This window comes from Amphiura filiformis, chromosome 8 (genome assembly GCF_039555335.1).
Source record: "Amphiura filiformis chromosome 8, Afil_fr2py, whole genome shotgun sequence".
Lineage (NCBI taxonomy): Eukaryota > Metazoa > Echinodermata > Ophiuroidea > Amphilepidida > Amphiuridae > Amphiura > Amphiura filiformis.
In genome coordinates, this window is record NC_092635.1 from 47,917,263 (window position 1) to 47,942,900 (window position 25,638).

The 25,638-nt window shown below is 36.4% G+C and overlaps 1 protein-coding gene across 1 annotated transcript; it reads left to right on the forward strand.

The window, feature by feature from the left end:
- On the forward strand, positions 1–25,195 carry LOC140158376 (splicing factor Cactin-like). The gene is made up of 18 exons (XM_072181468.1): positions 1–190; positions 5,759–5,920; positions 6,597–6,720; positions 7,904–7,969; positions 8,713–8,793; positions 9,150–9,221; positions 9,695–9,757; positions 11,244–11,298; positions 11,624–11,715; positions 12,720–12,873; positions 13,170–13,316; positions 14,136–14,245; positions 15,325–15,542; positions 17,831–18,020; positions 19,772–19,927; positions 20,793–20,876; positions 21,756–21,869; positions 22,541–25,195. Exons 1-18 carry the CDS (start codon positions 93–95, stop codon positions 22,664–22,666), a joined length of 2,112 nt encoding a protein of 703 aa, XP_072037569.1. The 5' UTR covers positions 1–92; the 3' UTR covers positions 22,667–25,195.
- The last annotated feature ends 443 nt before the right edge of the window (positions 25,196–25,638 follow it).

Here is a 25,638-nt window from a genome sequence, read left to right on the forward strand (position 1 = left end):
GCGACATACAGTAAGCGTTTCGCAGCGAATACGTTTTTCATAATTTGCTGACAACTTTTAAGTTTTAAGCCGTAAAAAGGATACGCTGAACCATGGGACGAAGTGATAAAAAGAAGAAGAGAAAAAGATCTCGGTCAAGGTCCCGAGAACGAAGTAGGGATAGCGAAAAACGCCGTCCCAAAAAACAAAGGTAAGCTTACTAAAAAAATAATAAATTCATCAGAAATTCAGAATCAGATCAGTGCCGTGACCGTAATCAATCATGAACGGCTCATGGGTTTTCTTTTGATAAAGATTTATTATATTCATTATATTTACTGATATATTTACTGATTTAGGGAAATGGTAATTACTAATAACAGAGAAGATGGACGTGTCCGACTCTAGTCCTGCCAGCAAGACTTCAGTCTTTATCATAAACATAATGACATCTACAGATCTAGGTACGACGAGTTACAGTTACTGGAACTAGTCCGACTCATGACATGGGATGGCTCTAGTCCGAATAATCAGACCCAGAACAAAATATTAATTTCTGACATTAGGGAGTCCAGTAGTTTCCCGATTTCCGAATTTGTATCTGGAAGCACGTAAAACACGCAAGAATTGTTGTATGTTTTAAACATGATTTTTATGTTCAAATGGAAAAATAAATTATGATTTCTTTAATCTTTCTAACTGTATGATGTTTTTTCCAAAAAAGTCTGTGTAAGGCCCTTCACAATTAATTCTTAGTTTCCTGTTTCAAGTTTGAAAATAAAGGACGAGGCGACTTTTAATTATTAATTATTAATTATCTATTAATTATTAATTATCTATTATTTTCTTTATTTTGAAAATGTGGTCGTGACTATTATCAACAGTCCATTTGGTCATTTTGACTAAGACTACGGATTTAATTATTTTACCTTTATAATTGATTTTTTTACATTAATATTAGCAGGGACCCTACAATGTTCTTGTTTTATATTCATAATCAAAGTTGAGATGATCAAAAACAGATATTAGCAAATAAAAGTAATTACAAAGTCAATTAAAAGATGAAAATACCTAAATAAAAATAAAATAATTAAATATTTTTCCATTCTTGATTTTGGACGCGCGAGGGAAACAGGAAACTAAGGATCAATTGTAATTGGCCTAATCCTAGATCAATGCGATAAATACGGTGTACCTTCAGAGCAACAGATTAGCAGTAGATGCATTCGTCGCCATCTTGTCACATGAGCTTCCGGATGTGAAGGAGTTTTTGGATCACATCTCATTAACCCCTGACCTAGTCCAAAATCTGAGATTATTATGGGATAGACAAAAGAATTCCCCATCCGGCAATAATAAACAAATGCCTGTTGATAAGCAATTTCTGAGGCACCAAAATCAAGGTAATTTTTCCCGATTTTTCTTGTCAAAAGCCTTATATTTCGGTTATAAAGAGTCCATGAAACCTATATGAAACTGGTATTCGATTAAATTATAGACTTTCAAGAAGAAGTTGGCCAAGTTGCAGAGCAATCGGAGGTTCTTGATAAAATCTGAACCATGATTTTGTACAGGAGGTACTGTGGTAACATCACGGCAATCATGGGAGTGTAGCGGTGTGTTAGCGGTGCATGCCATGTGCCTTGTCGGGTTGACGCCGGGTGGTAGATGTAGCGCATTATCGGGTCTTGAGGGCAAGGATAAAAATGAAGAAGGCACACTTAATACTTAAGTGATATTATTTTTGTTACTACTTTTAATCATTTCTATGATACTTAAAGAATCTGTGTAATATTTTAAATTTTTTTTTTCACTTCCTTTGTATTTTTTTTTTCAATTCTGAAGTTGAGTAGTGCAGTGTCGGATGAGTTTCATAAACTAAAGACAAGAACATTTTGCATGAGGGCTTCAGAGAAATATGAGAAAAAAAACACTTCAATGAATTGATATTATTTATGTTACTACTTTTAATCAACTCCAGTATTTTAAGAATCTCTGTTCCAAACTTGTTATAAAAATGTTTGCTTTTTTTCCGCGTAAGCCCTAAGTTTGGGGTGACTTGAGAAAAAAATAAAACACACAAGTTGCACTTCATACTATGAAATCATATGTTGTTACTTTTTTATTCAATAATTGTCAATATGATATTAGAATACTAGTTGTCTTTTTTAACTCCCTTTCCAAATTTTATTAGATTTCAAATAAATTTTGAGACAGTAATCGACATAATAGGGACTTCGTTGCACACATTCCAGTTGGTCGCGGCGACAGCACAAAACCTGTACGCACACAACTTTAATTGAGCATAACTTCACTATACTTCAAGCTACTGAGCTGATTTAAAGACTGTTGGTTTTCTCTTTAAATTCTCTTTCCAGTGATACCAAACTTGATAAGGTAAACATAAAAAAGACAAAAAGTGCCGGACTCCCTACTGACATGATCCTGTACCGGTACTGGGTCTGAACTGTTTCCATATGAAATCTTGATGGCAAATTGGACAATAGAAGCACTTGGTTCTACGTGACAGCTTTTTAATCCCTATTCATGTTACGTGAATCACGCTATTGTGGACCATCCTTCTGATACTTGAGTGTTTGGACAAGCGGAACGGTCTTTTGTCTACCTCTCTGTTTGTAAACAAACCAGGAGGTCGAAATCGTCCTCCTCGCCGAATACGAAAGTCAGCGTAATAGTACGGCACTGGGATGGCTCATGCGTCATGTACACCGTTTGTACACAGAGACTGGCTTATGCCATTTTGTGTGTCAATGGGATTTACACACTTAATGTTTTGCGCAGCTCAAACATGTCAATTTATATGAAATTGATTTGGTACTCACATCAGATCTCCAAATCATAGATGTCATAGTTACCGTATCTTATTTGATGTATCCAAGTAAATTAAACTTGGAATTTCTGATACTTAAAAGATAATAATTAATATCCAATTGACCGCGCTGGGTATATGCTAAAGATATACAGGTACATTGAAGGATATAAATTAAATGGTAAATAAGCCAAATATTGCAAGAAATCTACTCGCCAGAATCGTGGCGAGCTCGCAAAAAAATTACCGTCCATGCGAATATAACATTGAAAACGTATAATAGCTACATGTAGGCGGATTCTGCAAAGATATTGGGCCAAAGAGTTATCACCATGTACAACTGACTCGAATGACCAAAAAGAGGATTTATTAAACATGTTAAAGCGAAGCGTTTGACACCATGGGCGGAAGTGTTTGACTATAATAAGCCTACAATTATTTTAAGCATGGGCTACTTAGCATGCTTAGTGCTGTTTACCGAGAGGAAAACTTTTTTGGTCACAAAAACTACGGAATTGTCTCGAGGTGGATTCATATCATCATTTGTTGCAGTTGCCTATAGCTGTAGAAAAACGTTTAGCCAATTATGATATCATTTTTGTAAATGTATGACACATTTTTTTGAAACTGAATAGTTTTAATGGTGTTGTCTATATCGCATGCAGTATGAATTCAGTGCACGAAGTAGGCCTAGGACTTTACCCAATAACACAAAATGCTTTAGAACATTTAAATGTTGGATTATAAACTTTTAAAATATTTTTAAAATAACAATCAAAAACAATAAACACTTGCTGCAAAACATATTCTAAGTTGGAACAATGTTGCCAAAATAATAAATGTCTACAATAACATTTTCACAACATGTTTTTAATTTTGTTGTAGTGCGTTTCATTATGAAATGTTCTGCAAACGTTTAACCTTTAATAGGCCTATAGTGGTTACCCAACAATTAGGCCAAATATTATTAAAATGAATTAACCAATTTAACCAACACTCGTTTAGGCCTAATTTAAAAAAAAATAACCCTGATTCTGTGTTTGTTGGGTAGGCCTATAACTTCATACCATCTATTGAACCCTATTGTCGTAGGCCTTCTTTGGGGGAGGAGGTCCGTTATCAGTGGAAGCCCGCTGGCAAGATTGGGCTTGTACATGTTGTATTTAATAATATTAGAAGCGGTCACCTTTTTTGCGCTCAGCAAACATTGGTTTTTTTTATTTTGTGGCCCTAGTTATCGCCGGTGCGCAAAAATAGCATTGACACGCACAACATGCATCGTTCTCTCTGATGTCTGCAACGCATACGCAGACCACGACAAAATGCATACGCATAGGCGCAATAGTCAAGTCGAATCGGGTGATGACGGAAAAACCTTAAAGTTGCCTCTGTGTTTCTGACCAAGACCAAGAACTGTTCGCTGAAAGTCTTACACAACCATTGAGTCTGTGTCTGCATACTAGATAGAGTTAATTATAAAGTTTCTCATTGACCAAATGGTCTATGGCAAGCTGTAGATACCACAGAATAGTACTTTGGGAAAGATCGACCTTCTGCTGACTCAAACAAAATTTGAGCTGAAAGGGCAAACAACGTTACGTTCCTCACAAATTTGCAACTTTCATGCGACAGGAAAGTACATACATGCATGATTTATAAAAATGTAGGGAACAAATTGCATTTTTTTTGGTTGCAAATATTACTAACATAAAAGATCTTTTTTAAGTAAACTATATAGTTGCTGTATTTAATTCTCGGACACAACACAAACAGTTTGAAAGCAACGAGTACATCGACAAACATTCCACATGCAAATGACGTTATAAACTAGCATAACTCGAAAAAATTATACCAATCACTCTACGCAATGTTGGAACCTGAGACTAGTAAACCAACTAGTAAACTATAGTTGGTTTACTAGTCTCAGGTTGGAACTAAGCAGCCAGGGTCTTCTGCGAGGTATGCACATGCATTAAGCTTGTGTCCAAGAAATAAAAATAGCAACAATATATAAAAATGGATTATTATTGATGAGATTCATCAGGATCGTTCAAAGTCAAGTTAAATTATTAAGATTCTGGTAACAGATCCAAGAAAATGAAGTACTCACTCGATATATTTCAGTTCCTATCAGGAACCTTGTTCACTCTGCAATGACTGTAAAAAGTGTTTCTAGATGTCAGCAGACCCAAGTGGCTGTGATGACGTCGCCACTTTTGTTGGTTGCTGTTGTGAGATGATCTGGTCATAGATTCTGTCCAATTTGTATGCCCCCTCGTCCTTGTTCATAGTGTTTTTGCCTGCTCCTGATCCAAATAGCTTCTTTAAGCCAACGTGTGGTTTTGTCTGCCTCTTGATCGATGATTTTAGCCTCTTCCCAGCTGATTACATGGTTGCTAGCTGCGACGTGCTCAGTTATTGCCGATTTATGGATTTGGGATGTGGAGGATTTTCTTTGAGACCTGGTGAAATTTTTGGCACTTATTTTTTCCGCTTCAGTTTTGTGTTCATGCAGCCTTGTTTTGAACAAACGGCCCGTTTCTCCGATGTACGTCTTAGGGCAGCTATTGCATGGTATTTCATATATGGATTCTGCTGTTTGGAGGGGGTCCCATTTGTCTTTGGATGTACCAGTAAATTGCGCAAGGTGCAGTGCGGCTTCATGGCGGTTGAAAAACCATGTTTCTTGAACACTCTAGACACTCTCTCTGAAAGGCCCTCGACGTAGGGTACAACGACTGACCCCTTAGCTTTGTCTTTGTCGTCTTTCTTCTCCCTTTTCTTGGTTTTTGGATGTTGTTTATCTTCCTTAACCTTGTCGATGGCCCAACCGGGGTATCCACATTGAGAGAGAGCGTCCTTGATCTTGCTTTCTTCTTCAACTTTGTCAGCCTCCTCCTAAAAATGGATTCTTGTACCTTTCCTTCCTTTTTTTCCTTCCTTAATTAGATCTTCAAGTTCTGACAGTGAGAGTGACAGGGATAGAAGACGGCGAGACAGATCACGATCCAAGGACAGGCAGAAGCAAAAACATAGGCATAGATCAAGATCACCAAGGGCGAAACGCAAAGAGGTGCCTATGGACCCGCAACAGCTCAAAGAACAGAAAAGGTCAGTTGATTAACACCTAAATTTCCCTCCAAACCACCAAATTTCCCTGGAAGGAGCTTCCCACTTTCCGCATTTTTTCCAGGCCTGCTTAATCAAATGTATGAATTTTTGTCCAGTGCAACAAGAAATGATTAAAATAAAAAGAAAAGAATCCAAGAAGGCTTACAGGGCTGGGAGAACATTTAATTTATTTTTATATTTCTTGAACCTCTATTAAAGAGACCAAAAAGAGGTATTGACATTAAACATTACTACTGAAATCACAGTTTATTTAGCAAGGTAGCAATTTTTTTGCAAGCTGTTAATATAAGATATTTCGTTTTGGGGAGCAAATTTAATGCATTTTTTTTTAATTTGAGAAATACAGTTCCTCCTCCCAAGTAGTACTAGTTAATAGAGCAATAGCATATTACTGTAGAATCCCATCAACTGCCCTTCCATGTAAAATGATGCTTTCCAACTTTGAGTAATAAGTAGATTCTCTGATCCGATGACCGATCCGCTAATCTGTTCAGCCTTAGTCGTAACACATTGCAAATGTTCACATTTAAATTTGAACTCCCAATAGGTTATATATAGTACCAGCAATCAATAACATTTATAAATTTGAACTCCCACCAGTTTTTTTGCCCCTTGTAACCAAGTAATAAAAGATAAAAACTTCTATCATTCCCAGGAAGGAGAAAGAATTACTGAAGGCTACAGAATCTTTAGAAGAGAAGAGAGCTAGACGACTAGCCAAGAAGACTGCCAAGGACAGGAAACGCAAGGAGCAGATGGGATGGGATCAAGAAATGATGGTGAGGAGATGATACCCTTCATGCACTGTTGATGGACAAAAATCCCCCACTTTAAAACACAAAGAGTTATACTTTTTGCACTAAAAAGTTCATACACCTAGATGTAGATCAGCTTGATAAAGGACATTTATTTGAGGTCAACTTGAGAAACAGGCTACACATGTAATGTTTGGTTTCATAGAAATTCAAAGTCAAAATTGCCATAGGCCTCTATATTAATTTCCATTCCTCTGTACATATGAGTCAATAATACATGTACATGAATTGTTCCAGGAAAATCTGTTTAGATTCTTGAACACCCTGGGTAAAAAAAAATTGGTTCAACAATTATAATTGGCAAACAATATTTTCAATGTTTTGTGCTTGTCTGGAAGAATTTCGGTATAAATCAACATCCGGTAGAGAAACCCCAAAGGTGCGTATTTGCCAATATATAAACAGATTCTTGTAGTTAACATTAACAATTTATATAAACAGAGCACAAGAAATAAGTCCCCCTCTCAACATTTTGTCATAACATCGTAAGGTTTCATTTTGTACAAATAAAACTAACTTTGAAATAATTATATGACCGTTTTACTAAGTGCTGTGTGGATATGAAAGATGTCCATAACTTCGGGACTGAATGAGCCCAAATTGAAGACAAAAACTGCCCTTTTCAAAAGTCACAAAGTAGGCCTATGCTTGTCACAAAAGTTGATTCATGGCTTGTTACTAATGGAAAACCCATGTGGTTGAGTGCAGTTTAAAATCCTCACCAAGTGTACATTTACTCTAGTGTGTATCGATTATTGATCATTCAGCCATGCAAATCCATTTCTTGGTGCAGAGTTCAGCACAGTGAGTTGTTAGATGGCCAGTCACATTCCTTGTCACAATACACCTTGCAGTTAACAAGCATAGGCCTACTTAGTGACTTTTGGAAAATTGCAGTTTTTGTCTTAAATTTTGCCTCATTCAGCAATGAAGTCATGCACATCTTTTATTTTCACACAACACTTAGTAAACAGTCATATGATTATTTCTAAATTAGTTTTATAGGTACAAAGTTTTATTTTACGATGTTATGACAAAAATTTTGAGAGGGGGACTTGTTTCTTATGATGTGTTTATATAGTGCCTTTACCAAAAGTTACAAAGTGATAAATAAGAAACACTTAAATTTGTTTGATCTTTTTTACAGGGCTACACCAATGAGGATAATCCATTTGGAGATTCACAGTTGTTGGAGACATTTGTCTGGCACAAGGTAAAGTATTTCATCAGAACTATTTTTGACACTTTTTTTGTGCTGATCAGAAGTAATTCCCTGTCGAGCAAGCCAAAAATCTGAAATACCCTAACTGATCCTGACTGACTTGGACCTACAGTAGATTGGAGAATAGAGAAATTGCGATTTCCAAACTTACGTGGAATGAGCGTACGTGAAATCTATTCAAAATCACTCTCCTGTGACAGGATTTTGAATAGATTCAATGTACATTCGATGCTACGTTTTGGATATCGCAATCTCTCTAGGGGCGTTGGGTTTGGGTGAATTATCACCAAGTTACAACAGGTCAGTGTTCTTTCTTTTGGTTTGGGTCAGGATCAGCAAAAAAATATATACTAAATATTAAAAATTCAAAGAACAGACCTTCCAGAATAGGTAGTCGTTACTCTGAGTTTCATGCCTAAAAGGCAATCGTCAGACGACACGATGAAATGCTTTGGGTGGACTACCATCACTTCACATATACTAAATATTAGCTTAGGAAGATTTTCAACATGGGGGGCTGACCAAACAAATATTTTGGCGACACATCCTAGGGGTTGGCACGTCGACATGTGCAGAATTTTTGTGGTACGGGGTATTAGGCACTGTAGGCCTAAAATAAATGACTATTGTCATGGTTTAGAAATGTGATAATGTAGCTCTGTAAATGGTAACTTGTGAAAGTGAAAACCATAATATGTCATTGCATAATTATCATTTTAACGTTTTATCTACAGAAAAATGACCAGGCTGGACTGTCAGATCTTGGTCAAGAGAACTTGAAGAAACTGGTGAAAGACAAGCAAATAGAAAATAGGGTGAGTATTTTTTATAGAGTTAATTTGTCTGTGAAGTGGCAAAACCCTTTTCACCATGTGTGTGCTTTTGTAGATCATTATATTAATGTAAAATATGGTATAGATTTCAAGATGTAGCCAAACAAAGGAAATGATTTCCTTTGTTTTCTATTGTTTAAAGGAATACTAAAAATGCTCATGTTGCAGGAACCAAATGTTCAATTTTGGTGGATTGTTTTCTGCAGACTGTGGCATTGTAAATTCAAAATACTTTGGTTAAAAAATACAAAAGTTGATATGCCTGACATCAAACTGATTTTGTTTGATTGTACCACAAATAATAAACATAGTTTTGTACTTGTGTCTTTATCCCATAGCTTGAACTGCAGAAAGTCAAACAGCGTAGACATGAACGGGAGAAGGAGAGAGAACAGAGGGAGAAAGAAATGGTGAGTATTCTCATGTATAGGTATCTTGGTGTAGATTATTCATCCAGTAGTTCAAAACATTATTTTGTAAATTAAATCTAATACTGGAACTAAAATTTGCAACTCACTTTGCTATGTTGCAAACATCGGACTTCATCAGGCATCTGATTGATGATGGTGTGACCTCAGATTTTGTGACGTCATAACATCTGACGTCACATCACATCATCAACATGCGGGTATCGACTACAGACTACAAGTTTCAATTTTTTTTAATTCAAAAATTCAGAATTTTACATTTCCATGACCATATTTGGAATCAGCATTAAAAATGCATTAGAATTAGTACAAGCAAGCCCAGTATTGGTTCAGTGGTTCTTGAGATAACTTCTGACATTTTGGAAAACTATCTTAAAATTTGGACTTTTTAATATTGAAACCTATGGTCAGCATGCAGGACATTATTAATTGATGTGTACATTTTGTACTTGCAGGAAGAGTTGCAGAGAATGAGAGAAGCAGAGTACTTCAAAGAATGGGAACACCAGGAAGATAGTGTAAGTGCATTCATGTTACCCTACAGTCTGTCCACTTAGAAGTACAAAGTACAAGCGCACCATGCTCTTTAAGCGTCTCGTCACGTTCGTGTGTGATGCAAAGCATCGACCCCCGATGCCACAAATTTGGTTTGTACTTCTATGTAGACAGACTGTATTCAACCAGGGACATCAATCAGACTTATTTGCCTGTAATCTTGGACACACAGTCAAACAGGGATATATGTGATGCGATCAAGCAAAATGAGTCTGTCGATCAAAATCAAAATTCAGTTTTCTATTTCATTAGATGAGCCATTCTCAGAGCTTTATTTTGCTGAAAACCCTATCCTAATTAGACTATACTATTCATCAAATTACTTCAGCGGTGTCCGTCTGCTCTGTCTGATTATAGCGTAAAAAGAACTAGCTCACATGTTGCTACGCAGTTTTACCAGCGAATGAGGTGATGATGATGTGATTCAATTGGCCAATCAGAACCCCACTTCTGTATACGCCATAAACTGCGACAAATTGGCATACCGCTGAAGTGCTGTGCTGAAAACTATAATGATTCCAGAGATATGGCCATGCTAGTGTTGCTCAGAACAATAAAATACAAAGGATGTTGAATACTATTATTAGCTATTTCACAAAATCAATATTCCGGACATCCGACTCGTTTTGCTTGATCACATCACGTTTGTGGATTCATTTAGTACTTTTACAACTGGGTCTGAGTGCGTATGTGTTTGCCTACAAACAAGGATGCACGATGACATTTCACATTTAAACCGTGGACCTCTTTGCAATAGGGATGTCTGTCTCCCTCATATACAGAGGGAGTATGGGGTTTGGAAATAATTGACTTGAGCCAATTCCATTTGAAAATCATGCTCCCTTTGTGGAAGACTTTTCTTAAATCTTCCACAGGAGTAGTGTAGATTTCATATGGAATACCTTAATGGAACATAGGATTCTATAGATTCATTTTGGCTTTACCACCCTCCCACAAGGGATGATATCATTAGGAGATTTTTTGTCATACGGTTGAATCCTAAAATACTATAAACCATCTCCCCTGAATTATACCAAGCAGTGATCGAGATGAAGTAGGTAATGGTGAATCCAACGGACAAAGACACAAAACACATCGAGGATCAATAAATGATACAAGAGGATACCATGAATATGCAAACAACTGAGAAGAAAGAGAAAGGTATACCAAGCAGGGCTAGCAGTGACCTGCTGAGTCCAGGGGTCCAAATTGGCAAATAAAGGGGTCCAGGCATCTAATTCTACACAGACGTACAAAATTAAGGGGTCCAAATCACGGGGACCAAGGAGTCCTGGACCCCAAGACCTCTTAAAACGCTACCCTGATACCAATTAAACACTTGGTTTTGCTGTGGTGTATAGGAATAAACAATGTTGAATAACTGAAGTGAACACTTAAGATTTATGCACTGTATAACCCTATTTTATACTGTTTTTTTCTTCATTTCAGTTTCATCTTCAACAAGCCAAAATGCGTTCTAATATCAGGATACAAGATGGCAGAGGTGAGAAAATAATTTCTGTTAAGGATTAAAACAGTGAAGGTCCCAAGCATACATTTTATACAATATAAAGAACTGATAACACACATGCTGTTAACGATCTAAAATCTGTGGCCCTGACAATGATAGCGTAATTATTTACTGGACCCAGTCAAGAATGTTGTTTTGTTGTTGAATTTGTTTATGTACATAATAAATGTCATATGTTTTAGATGCAATTTGAATAATCAAAACATAATAAAGTGTGCTATTGTTTCCAATTTATATTTTGTATATAAAACAACCAAGTGAACATTTATCCATACTGTCCATTGCTTTCATTTTTCAGCTAAGCCAATTGATCTCCTTGCTCACTATGTGGGATCAGAAGATAACGAAGATCTCTCTGTAGAAATGCAAGAACCATATAATGTTCTCAAGGTATGTTGCTTTATTTTCCATGAAAATGTGTGTGAAAAACCCCTATCAGATGAAACATGTCATCGTTGGGAAGGAAAAACCTCCCATGTGTCATTGGCCACTGAACATGTTTAAAGCAAAATCTTGCATGCAACCTCTTGGCAGTTTTATTGTAACCATGTTCAAGGGCTCTTAATACATAGGAGGTTTTGAACTTGTGGCCCTTTAACATGTTTAAAACAAAACTGCCAAGATGTTACATAGGAGGTTTTGCTTTAAACATGTTCAGGGGCCAACGACACACAGGTTTTTCCTGCCCAACAACAATATTACTTGTATATGCCTCTTTTATCCATCTGTGATTGGACGAAACATTGACTAGATAAGTGGAAAATTCGGATTTGTCAATATGTCCATAGTGCTAAATTTGGGACAACAAAAGATAAATGATAAATGATACATGTCCTGGGCATTTGTATCCAATCTTTGTTGTTTTGCCTGCTGGTATGTATTTTGCTTGCTGTGTTTAAATAAAGATTGATTGAACCTGAAAGATGGTATTTGAGTGCTGCATAGAGGTTGGACTTTTAGTTGATTCAGCATGGAGCCGTACCATTTTTCATTGGGTGCAGCTTTAAAGTGCTGGCGTACACACACATGATTAAAGACACCGCATAGATGCACACATGACACAGCTGCTTCAACACGTTGACGTCACTACCATATCAGGACGAAAAGTATTATAGTGGTTGAAGCGAAAATCTGTTGCATTTAAAGAATGCTGGGCTATTCCAGTTTAAATCCATACACCCCCTGTGGAAGACATGACCTTAATCTCATACACAGGAAGTGTGAATTTCAAATAGATTTACCTGAATGAGTGACTCCATTTGAAAGCTACATCCTCCTATGTGGGAGATAAAGATCATGTCTTCCAAGTGGGTGTATGGATTTCAACTGGAATAGCCCATTTGGCTTATATAACCGAGGTTATCTTAAAATCAAAATGTGCTTGTTTCATTCAGGGATTGACAATTCAGGATTGTGAAGATCTGCTGGAAGATATCAAAGTGTATGTGGAATTAGAGCAGGGTAAAAATGCAGAGTTCTGGAAAGACATGACCATAATAACGGAGGATGAGATGACAAAACTCAAGAAGATTGCCCCAGAATTACAAGGTATGATATCACTATTCATGCAGGTGTCAACTGTGACAAGTTTCAAATTTTCTTTAAAAATTCAAAAATTTCAGAAATGTAAATTTTCATGACCATATTTGGCATCAGCATGAAAAATGCATTAAAATGAGTACAAACAAGCCAAGTATTGGTTCAGTGGTTCTCAAGATAGCTCTTGATATTTTGAGAAAATATCTCAAAACTTCGGTGTAGCACACTATAAATCACACATTTTTTTACTATAAAGAACCTACCAAGCAGTTGGACAACTTTATCTTTTTGTATTTGAAATTCAGATGGTGCGGATAGACGTGAGGGCATCAATGCATCAGTCAGCAATGAAGTAGCCAATGTGTTCCAAGGCAAGAGTCATAGTCAACTATTAGCGCTTAAAGGTACAATCATGCAGCGTATTAAGAGTGGAAAGGCTGGTGTAGATATAGGTGAGTGAAGAGTGAGTATAACTCTCCCCATGTGGGTGTCAACTGCAGACGACAAATTTCAGTTTGTTTTTTGAATTGAATAATTGATCGTATTTGGAATTGGCATGAAAAATGCATTGAAATGAGTACTACCTAGTATTGGTTCAGTGGGTCTTAAAGCCATAATATATAATTACAGTGATTCTTCTTGAATTTCTACTTTTTGCATGATTGTAATGTCCAATGGTGTACTAAAATACCATGTGAAAGACTAAGCCTGAAATGCTTTAATTACTGTAAAATTTAAGTGTTTATATTATATCAGGAGATCTCCGGTTTTATTCTGAGTTCACCGATTGAGTGATGGCTAACACGTCTCGTGCATGTGAGCTCGTGTGTATTATTGAATCAGTGATATATAAACTGTGTGCATATCGCTATTCGGCTTTCGTCTTATTTACACGTCCCTGCTGTGTGACGCTCCGCTCAATAATAATACAATTGGCGAGCTAATACACACATTGTTGGCACTGGAATGAAATAGCAATTTTCATTTTTTTTACCTTATTTGTTTAGCTGAAAATTAAAAGGGGACAATCTGATCAGTGGAAACTAACTGAGTAACATTTAAATTGAAATCTCTAATTATTAATAATAATATTTAACAGCTTTTTTTGTGTGTGATACAGGTACAAGAATATATTGCACTCGATAGAAAAATATTGCACTTGCCTTTGGCTCGTTCAATATTTTTCTATCTCGTGCAATATATTCTTGTGTCACCCACAGCCATTCAATTATTATATAATTATTATAATACTTATTATTGTATTTTGACAGGTTATTGGGAGTCGTTACTGCAGCAACTGAATGCTCACATGGCTAGGGCTAGACTAAGAGAACGGCATCAAGAGAAACTGAGGCATAAACTGGCATCTCTCAGACAACAGGTACGTTACAGATGTAGTTGTCTCACATAGAGTTCGACAACCTTCCCTTGTCATCCATCTTATTTCCTTTCCTCTCTTGTCTGTTTCCCTCTCACCCCTTCCCTCTCTCTGTCTCCCTCTCTCCCATTCCCTCTCTCTGTCTCCCTCTCTCCCTCTCTCTGTCTCCCCTCTCCCGCTTCCCTCCCTCTCTCTGTCTCCCTCTCTCCCATTCCCTCTCTCTGTCTCCCTCTCCCCCTTCCCTCTCTCTGTCTCCCCTCTCCCGTCTCCCTCTCTCCCATTCCCTCTCTCTGTCTCCCTCTCCCCCCTTCCCTCTCTCTGTCTCCCCTCCCCCCCTTCCCTCCCTCTCTCTGTCTCCCTCTCTCCCATTCCCTCTCTCTGTCTCCCTCTCCCCCCTTCCCTCTCTCTGTCTCACTCTCCTTCCTCTCTCTCCCATCTCCCCCTGTGTACAAAATTTTCCTTCTGCTTTGTCTCTCTCTACCTGTTTGTCTTTCTCCTCTCTCGCTCTCTCTCCATCTCCCTTCTTCCCTCTCCATATTCCCATTTTCGCTTTCTCTCAATATAGTCATACTGTATACACCAATATTTTTTCGCGTACATATATTTTCGCAGTTTCAAGTATCACTGACAATTTTGCGAGGTGTTAAGTTTGCAGTTGTTAGCAACTTATATAATAAAATACATAAGAAATTTCTTCATTTCAACATATTCGCGGGTTATTATCTACGAGGGCACATATTAATCCATGAAATTCACAACAATAAAACCACTGCAAAAATTTCAGTGTATACAGTACATAAATGCAGTCTAAAAGGACCTCATTCTTTTGAATTAATTGCATTGATTTGCATTTATAAGTGATATAACTCGGAATTATTCTGGTATACCATGGGCACAAGTATAACCCTAACCCTAACCCAACCCTAACCCTAATCCTAACCCTTAAAAATAGGGTACGCAGGGTAAACCAGAATTAAATTGAAAACACAGGGTGCGCAGGGATTCAGGAATTGTACCTATATAACTCTATCATGTTTTGAACAAAATAGTTCAATATTCCATTGTGTTTATTTTCCTCCCAGCAACAAGTGGACACAAAGCCATTGTTTCCTGCTGGTACATCAGAGGATTCCAAGCCCCAAGATAGTGGTGAGATTCCCCTGCCTTCATCAGACTCAGAAGAAGATGAGGTCCCAGTTAAGCAAGAACCAAGCACTAGCGCAGTCAAGCAAGAACCAAGCACTAGCGCAGTTAAGGAAGAACCAAGTACTAGCGGTGCTGAAGCTAAGGCGGCAGAAGAGTAAGTTGGATTATCTTTGTCATATAAGGGTAGACGGACAGCAAAATGCTTCATTATGGGACTGAAAACAAGACTGCATATCAAAGTTTTGTTTGATCAAAGAGGTTAGGGAAAGTGTTTTAGTTTTTAACATCAAGATCTATAATCAAAATATTTGATTCTCGATCCTAAAAGCATGTACATACTGAGTCCACTGCGCCAATCGCACTTTTCATGGAATAACACAATCGTGATGTAACTTTGACCTAGCCTAGCAATGACCATATTCAAAGACCGTGATTAAGGGTAGACGAGGTATTGTTGGTCGAAGCAACCTAAAAATCGATTTTCATTATCTAGATCAAAAAAAAAAAAAAAAATAACACCTTGATGTTTTGCAGAAGTTCATTCTACAAATCGTATACTTTGCAAACTTGCTTAATTTATTGTTGTTAATGAGTTACGTCGTTTTACAAAAGTGTTGTTGTTTCAGCCCTCTTTACAACGTAACTCAAGAACCGCAGCACCTATAAAAGTATATCTGTGAAATTTTAATTCTTCTACACACTCGCTATGAATTGAGCAATGCAGTTTTTGCCAAAGCTCACTACCATTCGTAAGATGCTGTGAACTACCAAATCACAACAGTTTAAAATAATTAATAACCTTAAGGGATCTGGAATGAACGTTTTGAGCGTTTCGACAGTATTTTTTGTGGGACATTAGAGCACATCAGACATATCGAATTGCATTCTGAATACGAAGAATGTCTTTCTGATATCAAATAATTTTCATTTTTTGAAATTCACGATATAATACAAATTTTATGACAAATTATTAAAATTTGATATTTTTCACATTTGTGATATATAACAGTCCTCAAGTAAATTTTATAAATCTAATGATATATTCTTAAAGTGTATGTAGCTGGGAGGAAAAGCCGACGATCAATTGAAAATTTTGACCTTTCATATTGAAGATATAGATTTTTTTCCCAAAAAGACCTAATTTTTTTTTTGTTTTGGGAAAAAAAATCCATATCTTCAATACGAAAGGTCAAAATTTTCAATTGATCGTCGGCTTTTCTTCCCACCTGCATACACTTTAAAGCCATATTATAACATTTTCAAACAAAATAGATTAGCATTTCTTTGCCATAAAATGTTAGCTTTTACTGACAGATATATCCCCTTTTATTTTTGAGCCGAACAACTACGGCAAAGCAAAGAAAATTGGTATGTACTACCAGCGCACATGTCGCCAATATGCACCACTCCTTCGGTCATGTTATAGTACGACCTTTTGTTGTGTATATCACCGTCCCGCATACGCCGTGTAATGCGTACTGTGTGTATGAACATCGTGTATGCGTTAGACTAATAATTCCATCGTAATAATAAAGCGCCCGAATCCGGCGTTTTATTCAAAATCTCGGATTTTGACAAAACTACAGCACCTAGAGTCTTGATTTTTGCAGGCTATATTGGTTTAATAAAGTACAATTTAATCGTGTAAAAAATAAAATTCAGTGAGGGCGTCCTCCTCAGCAAATGTTATAATATGGCTTTAAGTATAAATCATCAGATTTATAAAGTTTACTTCGAGTACTGTTAAATATCAAAAATATCAATTTTTAATAATTTGCCATAAAATGTGTATTACATTGCGAATTTCAAAAAATCAAAATTATTTGATATCAGAAAGGCATTCTTCGTATTCAGAATGCAATTTGATATGTCTGATGTGCTCTAATGTCCCAAAATAAATACTGTCCAAACGTTCATACCACACCCCTTAATCAGGTGTTAAAAGCTCTCAAATACTCACACTTACTCCATAGCATATAGTCATTACGTTGTATGCTTGACGGAAATATTTGTGAGTACCTAGTGCAGGGCTCGAATTAACCGAAGGCCACCGAGGCCATGGTCTCCGGTGCCCTTAGACTTGGCATTGATGCCTCAGATGATGCTGCCTTCAGCACTAAATGGCATTGGTGCCTTTGAAAAGGATTTGTTGATGGCCTTGAAATGGGTGCCCTTCAAAATTCCTAATTCGAGCCCTGACCTAGTGGGCTCGGATGATCAAAGATTAGATATTTTGATTATAGTATATTTCAAAAGAATTCTCCAAACATTCACATTACATACCTCAATGACAGTTTAGTGATATAACACATCGTAATCTCAAAATGTATTTAATTTTAGTGTTAAGTGTTAGTACTGAAAGTGTTACGCCTTTTAACAGGCATAATTTTGTATGTTTTGACCCTTGTTTCTCATTTCTTTAACTCTCAAAATATTTTCCAGGCCAGAATCAGTGTTCACTGAGGAGGATCTAATGGAGGAGAGCAAAGATGAATATCTTCAGGGAGGATACAGTCCTAAACTCCTGAGTGCTAGAGATCTACCTCCGGACACATTTGTCTTTGATCCAGATGAGGATGCCATGAAGCTAACAAGAACGAGGGATCAGCTTATTACTACTGGATCTGCAGAGGTAAAGAGATATTTTTCTTTCTTTTCATGGGTTATAACCTACAGACTAAAGACATATAGAGGTTATCCACTTCACTCATGTGTGACTTCTAACAAAAGGCGCTGGTTCCCGTAGTATTCCTCATTCAAACCAATTCAATGCATGACCTCGGAGTTGCCTGCATGACTTTGGCGGGTTATTTTGAAACAGTGATGGTTCCACATGCAGGGACTTCTTTTGAAAGTCCTAAACAAGGTATAGCAGTCGTGATAGGATATGCAGCTTATAGAACACGGATAACCTCTATAGGTATACAAGTCAGCAGTGATTTATAATTTATATTAAAACAATGTCATATTTCTTGTCCAATATATCAGAAAATTTGGTTATTTGGTTAGCAAGGACTGATTTGTCGTAGTAAAATCAACAGAGAGAATAAGAGGTTAAGGTGATGTTGTACTTGTCGACAGACATTATGTTTAATAGAGTTTTCCAAAGTTGAGATACAAGGAGAGTAAATCTTAGTGAATTTTAAATTCAACAACAAAATGTGATTTAATTTTCATAGCAAAACTTTTTACAGCATTCCTGTTACTCATTTGTAATATATTCAAATGATTTGTGCTTAATTTAGATCTACTAGATGAATGCCTTTTCCTTGATGATAAGAATGCACAAGCCATAACTTGAATGTTCAGGGTGTCCCCAAAAAGGTTACACCAAGAAAATTATCCATATTTTGCGATGTTTCAACAAAACAATTTAATTTTTTCTTTTATTATTTGTGACGTGTCATGTCAAAAGGAGACACTTTTGGGCAGGTTATCAATTTTGAGGTTTTTACATAGCTTAAATATAGAGATATTTTGCTCCACAACGCCATTTTCCCCAATGAAATCGGACATTCCTAAGCGAAGATATTGAGTTCGTAAGTTACGGTATTATAAAATTGGAAATTGAGATATCGACCTTTAAAAATATTATTGACAATGTTGAGAGTAGGAATTACCTTGAAAAATGTCTCTAAAAATACAAGATGCCAGTTATATTCCGGTCTGAAACTATCAGACAATATTGTAAATATTAATAACATCACAAATTTGCAACAAACCAAAATTGTGAAAAAAAAATCACCCGGGCAGATTTTTGGCTATTTCTCCATTACCATCCTGCCCAAAAGTGTCTCCTTTTGACATGACACGTCACATTTAGTCTTGCAATTGTCTGCTAAGTTTCAACTCCATAACTGAAAATCAACTTTAAATTATGAGTGCAAGATGACAGGGGTGTCAAGAATGACATCAAAATATCTCACAACTGAAGTTAAACACACACTCACTTTTGTTTTCACATTTTTCTTTAATACTTTTAAATTATTTCAGTGGCATGTACAAAGGAGGGCACAAATAATTTTTTACTACTTTTTACTACTTTACAAACAAGCAACAGGAACATGTAATATACATGTATCAATGTAAAGCTTATTTTGAGGAAAAGTTGCCTGTCCAATATCTCAAAAAGTGAAAATGTTAACATTGCAGCATATTTGTGGGGAATGGGCACATAATGAATATCCTCCAGTTGGAGAAATTTGAGGTTTATGGGGTCATTATCTATTCAGTTTGGCTTTGTTGGTGATTTCAGTCTGAAGAATCAAGACTCTCTTTCCCTTAGTCTTGTGAAATCCTCCACAAGATACAGTACGTGCCCTTGAACATGTATCTGACGAGTTTGCTTATTTTCATCATATTCTGTGCATTCTTTGTTTCCAGGCTACAGTAGAGAGTGAATTTATCAAGCAAGCCAAGGCAGGTATGGATAATGACGAAGCAACCTTTGCAGTGGAGGTGAATGTGGAAAACAAACCTTACTTATGGCAAGACAAATACAGGCCAAGGAAACCGAGGTTCTTCAACAGAGTCCATACGGTAAGTTGAGGGATGGAGACATTGAATTCTTGATGATTATTGCCAAAGATAATTGCATATGAAGGAGATGAGGAGTTGATATTGTTATGAATTCGGCAGACAGCTGAATTCGTATTTGTCTTTTCGTAAAATTCATATTACGCATGAATCAATTTGTTAACAGTGTTCAGCATTAGTATGGTCGACTCAAGGATCATCACCATTAAAAAATTGATAAGCTGCCCTCTTGAGATAAATTGTTGATCCCATGTTCGTTAATTCAAAAATAATTCATGCGTAACATGAATTTACCAAAAGACGAATATGGATTGAGCTGTCTGCCGAAATCATAACAAATTAACAATATAATTCCTTCGTTTAGACTGGGATAAGAAATCTTTGAAATTCTTAGGAAGTCGGGTAACTAACTCATGACTATTATGTCAAAATGGGGTCACATGTACCTCATTAATCCTGCGTGGGTAGTCTTGTGACTCCAAATGTGGTCATGACTCCAAATGAGGTCATGACCCCAGTAGCGTAGCCAGTATTTTAGTGTGAGGGGCAAAGCCACATTTTTTTGTCAATTTTTTTCCCATTTTTAGTCATTTTAAGGACACTTTACTCCTTGCCATCCCCATTTTTATACCTGACAATTTCTGAGGGGGACAATTTTCCCCTCGGCTTCCCCCTGGCTATGCCCCTGCATAACAGCATAACCCACTGATTAGTAACCTCAGGCTTTTATTTTCTGTATGAGATGAAAACTTGTATACAAGGGTAACAAAATGTAAGGAACAAGATGTTTGTGTAAAATGTTTCTGTTAAGTCATCATTTACAGAATGTCATCGTAACCATTCTTGTTTGGTTTGGTCTTTATTACAGGGTTTTGAATGGAACAAATATAACCAAACACATTATGACATGGATAACCCACCGCCAAAAATCGTACAAGGATACAAATTCAATGTAAGTGTAATACAAGATACAAAAGACTTTATTATATAAGATGAATTCTGGCTTTGGTAAGATTGTCATTGGGGTTAGGTTTTGTAGCTAAATGCATGAGACATACCAGTTTTAGAAACTTCTCTTTGTCTGATTGTTTTATTTGGTTTGGTTTTATTCTCTGTACCATTTCGAATTTTATGAAATAATTGTAATGCAACTTCAAGGGTAACTTTGCAGCCAAACATATAGAGTCAAGTTAGCGCAGTTGATAGGGCGTGCACTTCAGTGTGTCTTGGGGCCTATTGGTTAGTGAAAATGTGTCAAGTGTGCAGTAGACTAACCATGCACTATTAAATTTATTGAAATTTATTTTTTTCATAACCAGCTTACACAGTTGCATTCATAATTGAAGTTGAAGTTGTGGTACATTACCATCTTGAGAAGGCAATGTACCAATTTCAGTATAATTATAAGAAAGATTTTATACCCCACTTTGAAATCTATATTGTTACAGTTGAATTTTCGGGTTTGAAATACGCTGCAATCGTAGCACTTTGTCTAGATATTGGGAACAAGCATAAGTCTAATTAGTGAAAAATGCATATATTTGTGCTGAGGGTTGAGAGCTAGAAAGCCTTAACTCACAAAGATTAATTTCCTTTCTGGCTTTCTGGTTCTCAACACTCGATATGTAATTCTGCATTGAATGTCCAAAATGTTGAAATTGGAACACAGTGCTGTGCACAACAAAAAAATGTCTTCCGATGCTGTAGAGCATGGAAATAAGGGGCCATGGCATTAAAAAAAACTGATCGTAAAAGTAAAAGATGAAAGCAGTACAGAAAATAATGTGCAATACATTTATATAAATCATATTTTTGCCCGTTATCTTTTCAGATATTTTACCCTGATTTAATAGACAAGAGGAACACTCCTGAGTACACATTGACACCGTCATCGGACAATGAGGAATTTGCTGTGCTTAGATTCCAGGCTGGACCACCATATGAGGTAAGGCATAATAACATAGTTTGAATGATTAAAGTGTTGTATGTGTTCTTGTAAATTTGTCTCACTAGAACTTGTTCAGAAAATTGCTCTGATTGGGTAGATACTTGCTGGATGTAAACCACAGGTCATCCGAGTATATTACCAAGGTTGGTCAAAATACTTGGATTTGCAAAATATTAATAAAGTCACTTGACTCAAAGAGAAAGTGCGATTTGAAATAGTTACATAATTTTTGCAAAATTTCATGAAAAATCATTTTATCAGGGTACAAAATGAAAGAAATTTAAATTTAAGATACAGATGATATTGCTATGAGTTTGGCAGACAGCCGAATCCATATTCGTCTTTTGGTAAATTCATGTTATGCATGATTAATTAGCGAACAAGGGTTTAGATAATAGAGGGCAGTAGATCAATTTTTTAACAGTTATCAGCATGATAAGCAAAAGAGGGCAGCATTCAGGGTTAGCTAATGGTGCAGCACAGTACGGTCAACTATGATCACCATTAAAAATTGATACGCTTTTTATAAAACCTTTATCTCCCAAGGTCAGGTGAGTTTTAAAAAAAAAAGCCTTGTATATTAATGCTTAAAAAGCAAAGTTATTTTGACAAAGTATCCACCAAGATCTTTAACACAGTTTTATGTATTTTTTCTGTGGCATTTTCAGGACATAGCTTTCAAGATAGTGAACAGGGAATGGGAATACTCACACAGACATGGCTTCCGATGTCAATTCAACAACAGCATCTTCCAGTTATGGTTTAGATTCAAACGCTACAGATACAGAAGATAGGTGGAACAATCAGCACTTGTAATGTGGCACCATTTCACCAATGCATTGTGGGTACACATTTTCTGCTGATATCCTCAACAAAGAATAGCAAGGATCTATGCATGATGTAGCACAAGTTTACCCATGATGCATTGGTGAACTTGTTACGTAGCACATGAAAGAACTTTAATAACTCTCTCCACACGGGTGTCGACTGCAGACCACAAGTTTCAATTTTTGTTTAACAAATTTCACAATTGTACGTTTTTGTTACCATATTTGGAATCAGCATGACAAATGCATTAAATTGAGTACCAACAAGCCTAGTATTGGTTCAGTGGTTCTTGAGATAGCTCTTGATATTTTGAGAAACTATCTTGAAACTTGGACTTTTTATGTTGTAGCCTATGGCGAGCACAGAGCATTAATAAAACATAGCCTTACAACACTTGAGAAAGTTCCTGGAATCTTATTGGTCAACGTGTATGCGCTATTTGCACCAATCAGAGGTGCATATATAGCACCTTATTCAGTGGCTTAGTCAGTGGGTGTGGTTTAGCTTGTAAGTGCTGAATTTCATTGGTTTCAGCATGCCGCCTTTCACATGGTCGATGGTGTCTTCAGAGTTGTCGCAGAACATGCGAGTATGTAGTGCATTCTAGAGTGTAATACGCGAACAAGATCGCAGTACATGCAAATAAAACAGTAAACAAGTTTCTTTTTCAGAAAAGGTGGAGTTTTTATGACGGTAACTTAGTTTTTGCTAAATAAAATAGTGTTTAGTTATCCAAATATTGTTTAACTGACTATTGAGAGAATGAGCATAAACGATATGAATTGTTTGTGATAGGCAACAGGCAGGTCCAATATTTTATCGCAGTTCAAAATATTGGACCTGCCTGTCATGTATCACACAGTAGAGGATTGTAAAAACAAATATTCACATTGTTTATTCTCTATGCCTGGGCTACAGATATGTCAAGCAATGACCTCACTGACTTGAGAAAGTAAGTGCACCATAGAACTTGCCAATTCAGTACTAGGATATTTAAAAAAAAAAATGTGTTTATTATGGGTCATATTTGAACAATGAAGGAAACACAAAACAAAGATAGTTCATAGCATGGAGAATTTTTTAAAGGATTTTAATTTAAGTATATCACATCTTGTACTATTATGAAATTAAAATGTTTTAAAATTACAATTGATATACCATATACATTTTTATGTAAACAATATTATTTCTAAATGCTTGTAACCATAACTTATTATGATATCGTTATGAGTTTGACAGACAGACGTATCCGGATTTGTCTTTTGTTAAATTCATGTTATGCATGAATTGTATTTGTGTAACATAAGTAGAATTTATTGCAAAGTAGCACATTGGTATGTATCAAAGTCATTGACATTGTAACACCTGTACCTATATCTGGAATGTCAAGTTGTAAACATGTATGTATCACTACTGAGGTCAATGACATCAGTACAGCAGATCATGTTGCAAAGTCACACATTGGAATGTATCAAGGGCAGTGACATTGTAACACCCACCTGATCATAACTTTGGAATGTCAAGTTGTAAACAAGTATGTATCACCTACTGAGGTCAATGACAGTGCAGCAGACCATGTTGCAAAGTCACACTGGAATGTATCAAGGTGAGTGACATTGTAACACCTGTTCATAACTTCTGAATGTTAGGTTGTAAACCAAGTATGCATCACAGTCACTATTGAGGTCAATGACATCAGTACAATAGACTATGTTGCAAAGTCATACATTGGAATGTATCAAGGCCAGTGACATAGTAACACCTGTACATAACTTCGGAATGTCAAGTTGTAAACAAGTATGTATCACTACTGAGGTCAGTGACATCAGTGCAGTAGACCATGTTGCAAAGTCACACATTGGAATGTATCAAGTTGTAAACAAGTATGTATCACTTACTGAGATCAATGACATCAGTGCATAAGACCATGTTGCAAAGTTACACATTGGAATGTATCACCTGATCATAACTTCAACAAGTATGTATCACTACTGAGGTCAATGACATCAGTTGAGTTGAGTATGTTGCAAAGTCACACATTGGAATGTATCACGGTCAGTGACATTGTAACACCTGTTCATAACTATGGAATGTCAAGTTGTAAGCAAGTATGTATCACTACTGAGGTCAATGACATCAGTACAGTAGACCATGTTGCAAAATCTCACATTGGAGTGTATCACCTGTTCATACTATGTAACAGTGCGCATGATTGGTCGAGAGCCGGGCATAAATAGCATTTATGCCCGGTGTCCCGGATGCGAGATCGTTGGGTATATAAAATGAAGGAAAATCATGTTTTTAAATAATGTTACTTGTAATTTTTGTTATTATTTTGATGAAATAAGAATCACAAAATGTTCTGGTATGTAAGCGGTCCGAGGTCATAAGCAACCGTTTAGTCATGAAAATATATGAACACGTCTCGTCCAATAATTTAAAACTCATAGCTCGACCAATAAATATGGGCTCAATCGATCCAATTTTATATCAAACCTTGTTTTATCAGATTTAATTTTGTTCTATCTGTGTCTGGGCAGTGACATTTAGGTTTTAATAAGGTTTTATTGTTATGAGCTTGACAGAGTGCCAAGTACACAAAGTGGCTGTTCTGAGTAAATGGCATTTGAAAAATTTTTGTATCGGTCCTTCTAAAAATTGAGAACATTTATGATCAATCATTTGAAATGTATATTATAAATGAATAGAAGTGAATGTGCAGTATTCTAACTCCTACGTAAAGAGTTGGCCGAATACACATTCAGCTACATATAAAGCATAGCCCTCATCTTTGATTCGGGGCATTTGTGCAGAAATTTCTGGTGTTCCTAAGGATTCAATATCAACCTGTTTTAGCAATGTTTAAATAAAAACAGAATTGCTCAGAATGTGTTTGGAAGGAAAGTAAATATAGTAGCAGTTCTCAACTAATGGCACA

Coding starts and splice junctions, on each gene's coding strand:
- LOC140158376 (XM_072181468.1), top strand. CDS start 93: ATGGGACGAAGTGATAAAAAGAAGAAGAGAAAAAGATCTCGGTCAAGG. Junction 5,921..6,596: donor CAGCTCAAAGAACAGAAAAG/GTCAGTTGATTA, acceptor TATCATTCCCAG/GAAGGAGAAAGAATTACTGA. Junction 19,928..20,792: donor TCTTCAACAGAGTCCATACG/GTAAGTTGAGGG, acceptor TCTTTATTACAG/GGTTTTGAATGGAACAAATA.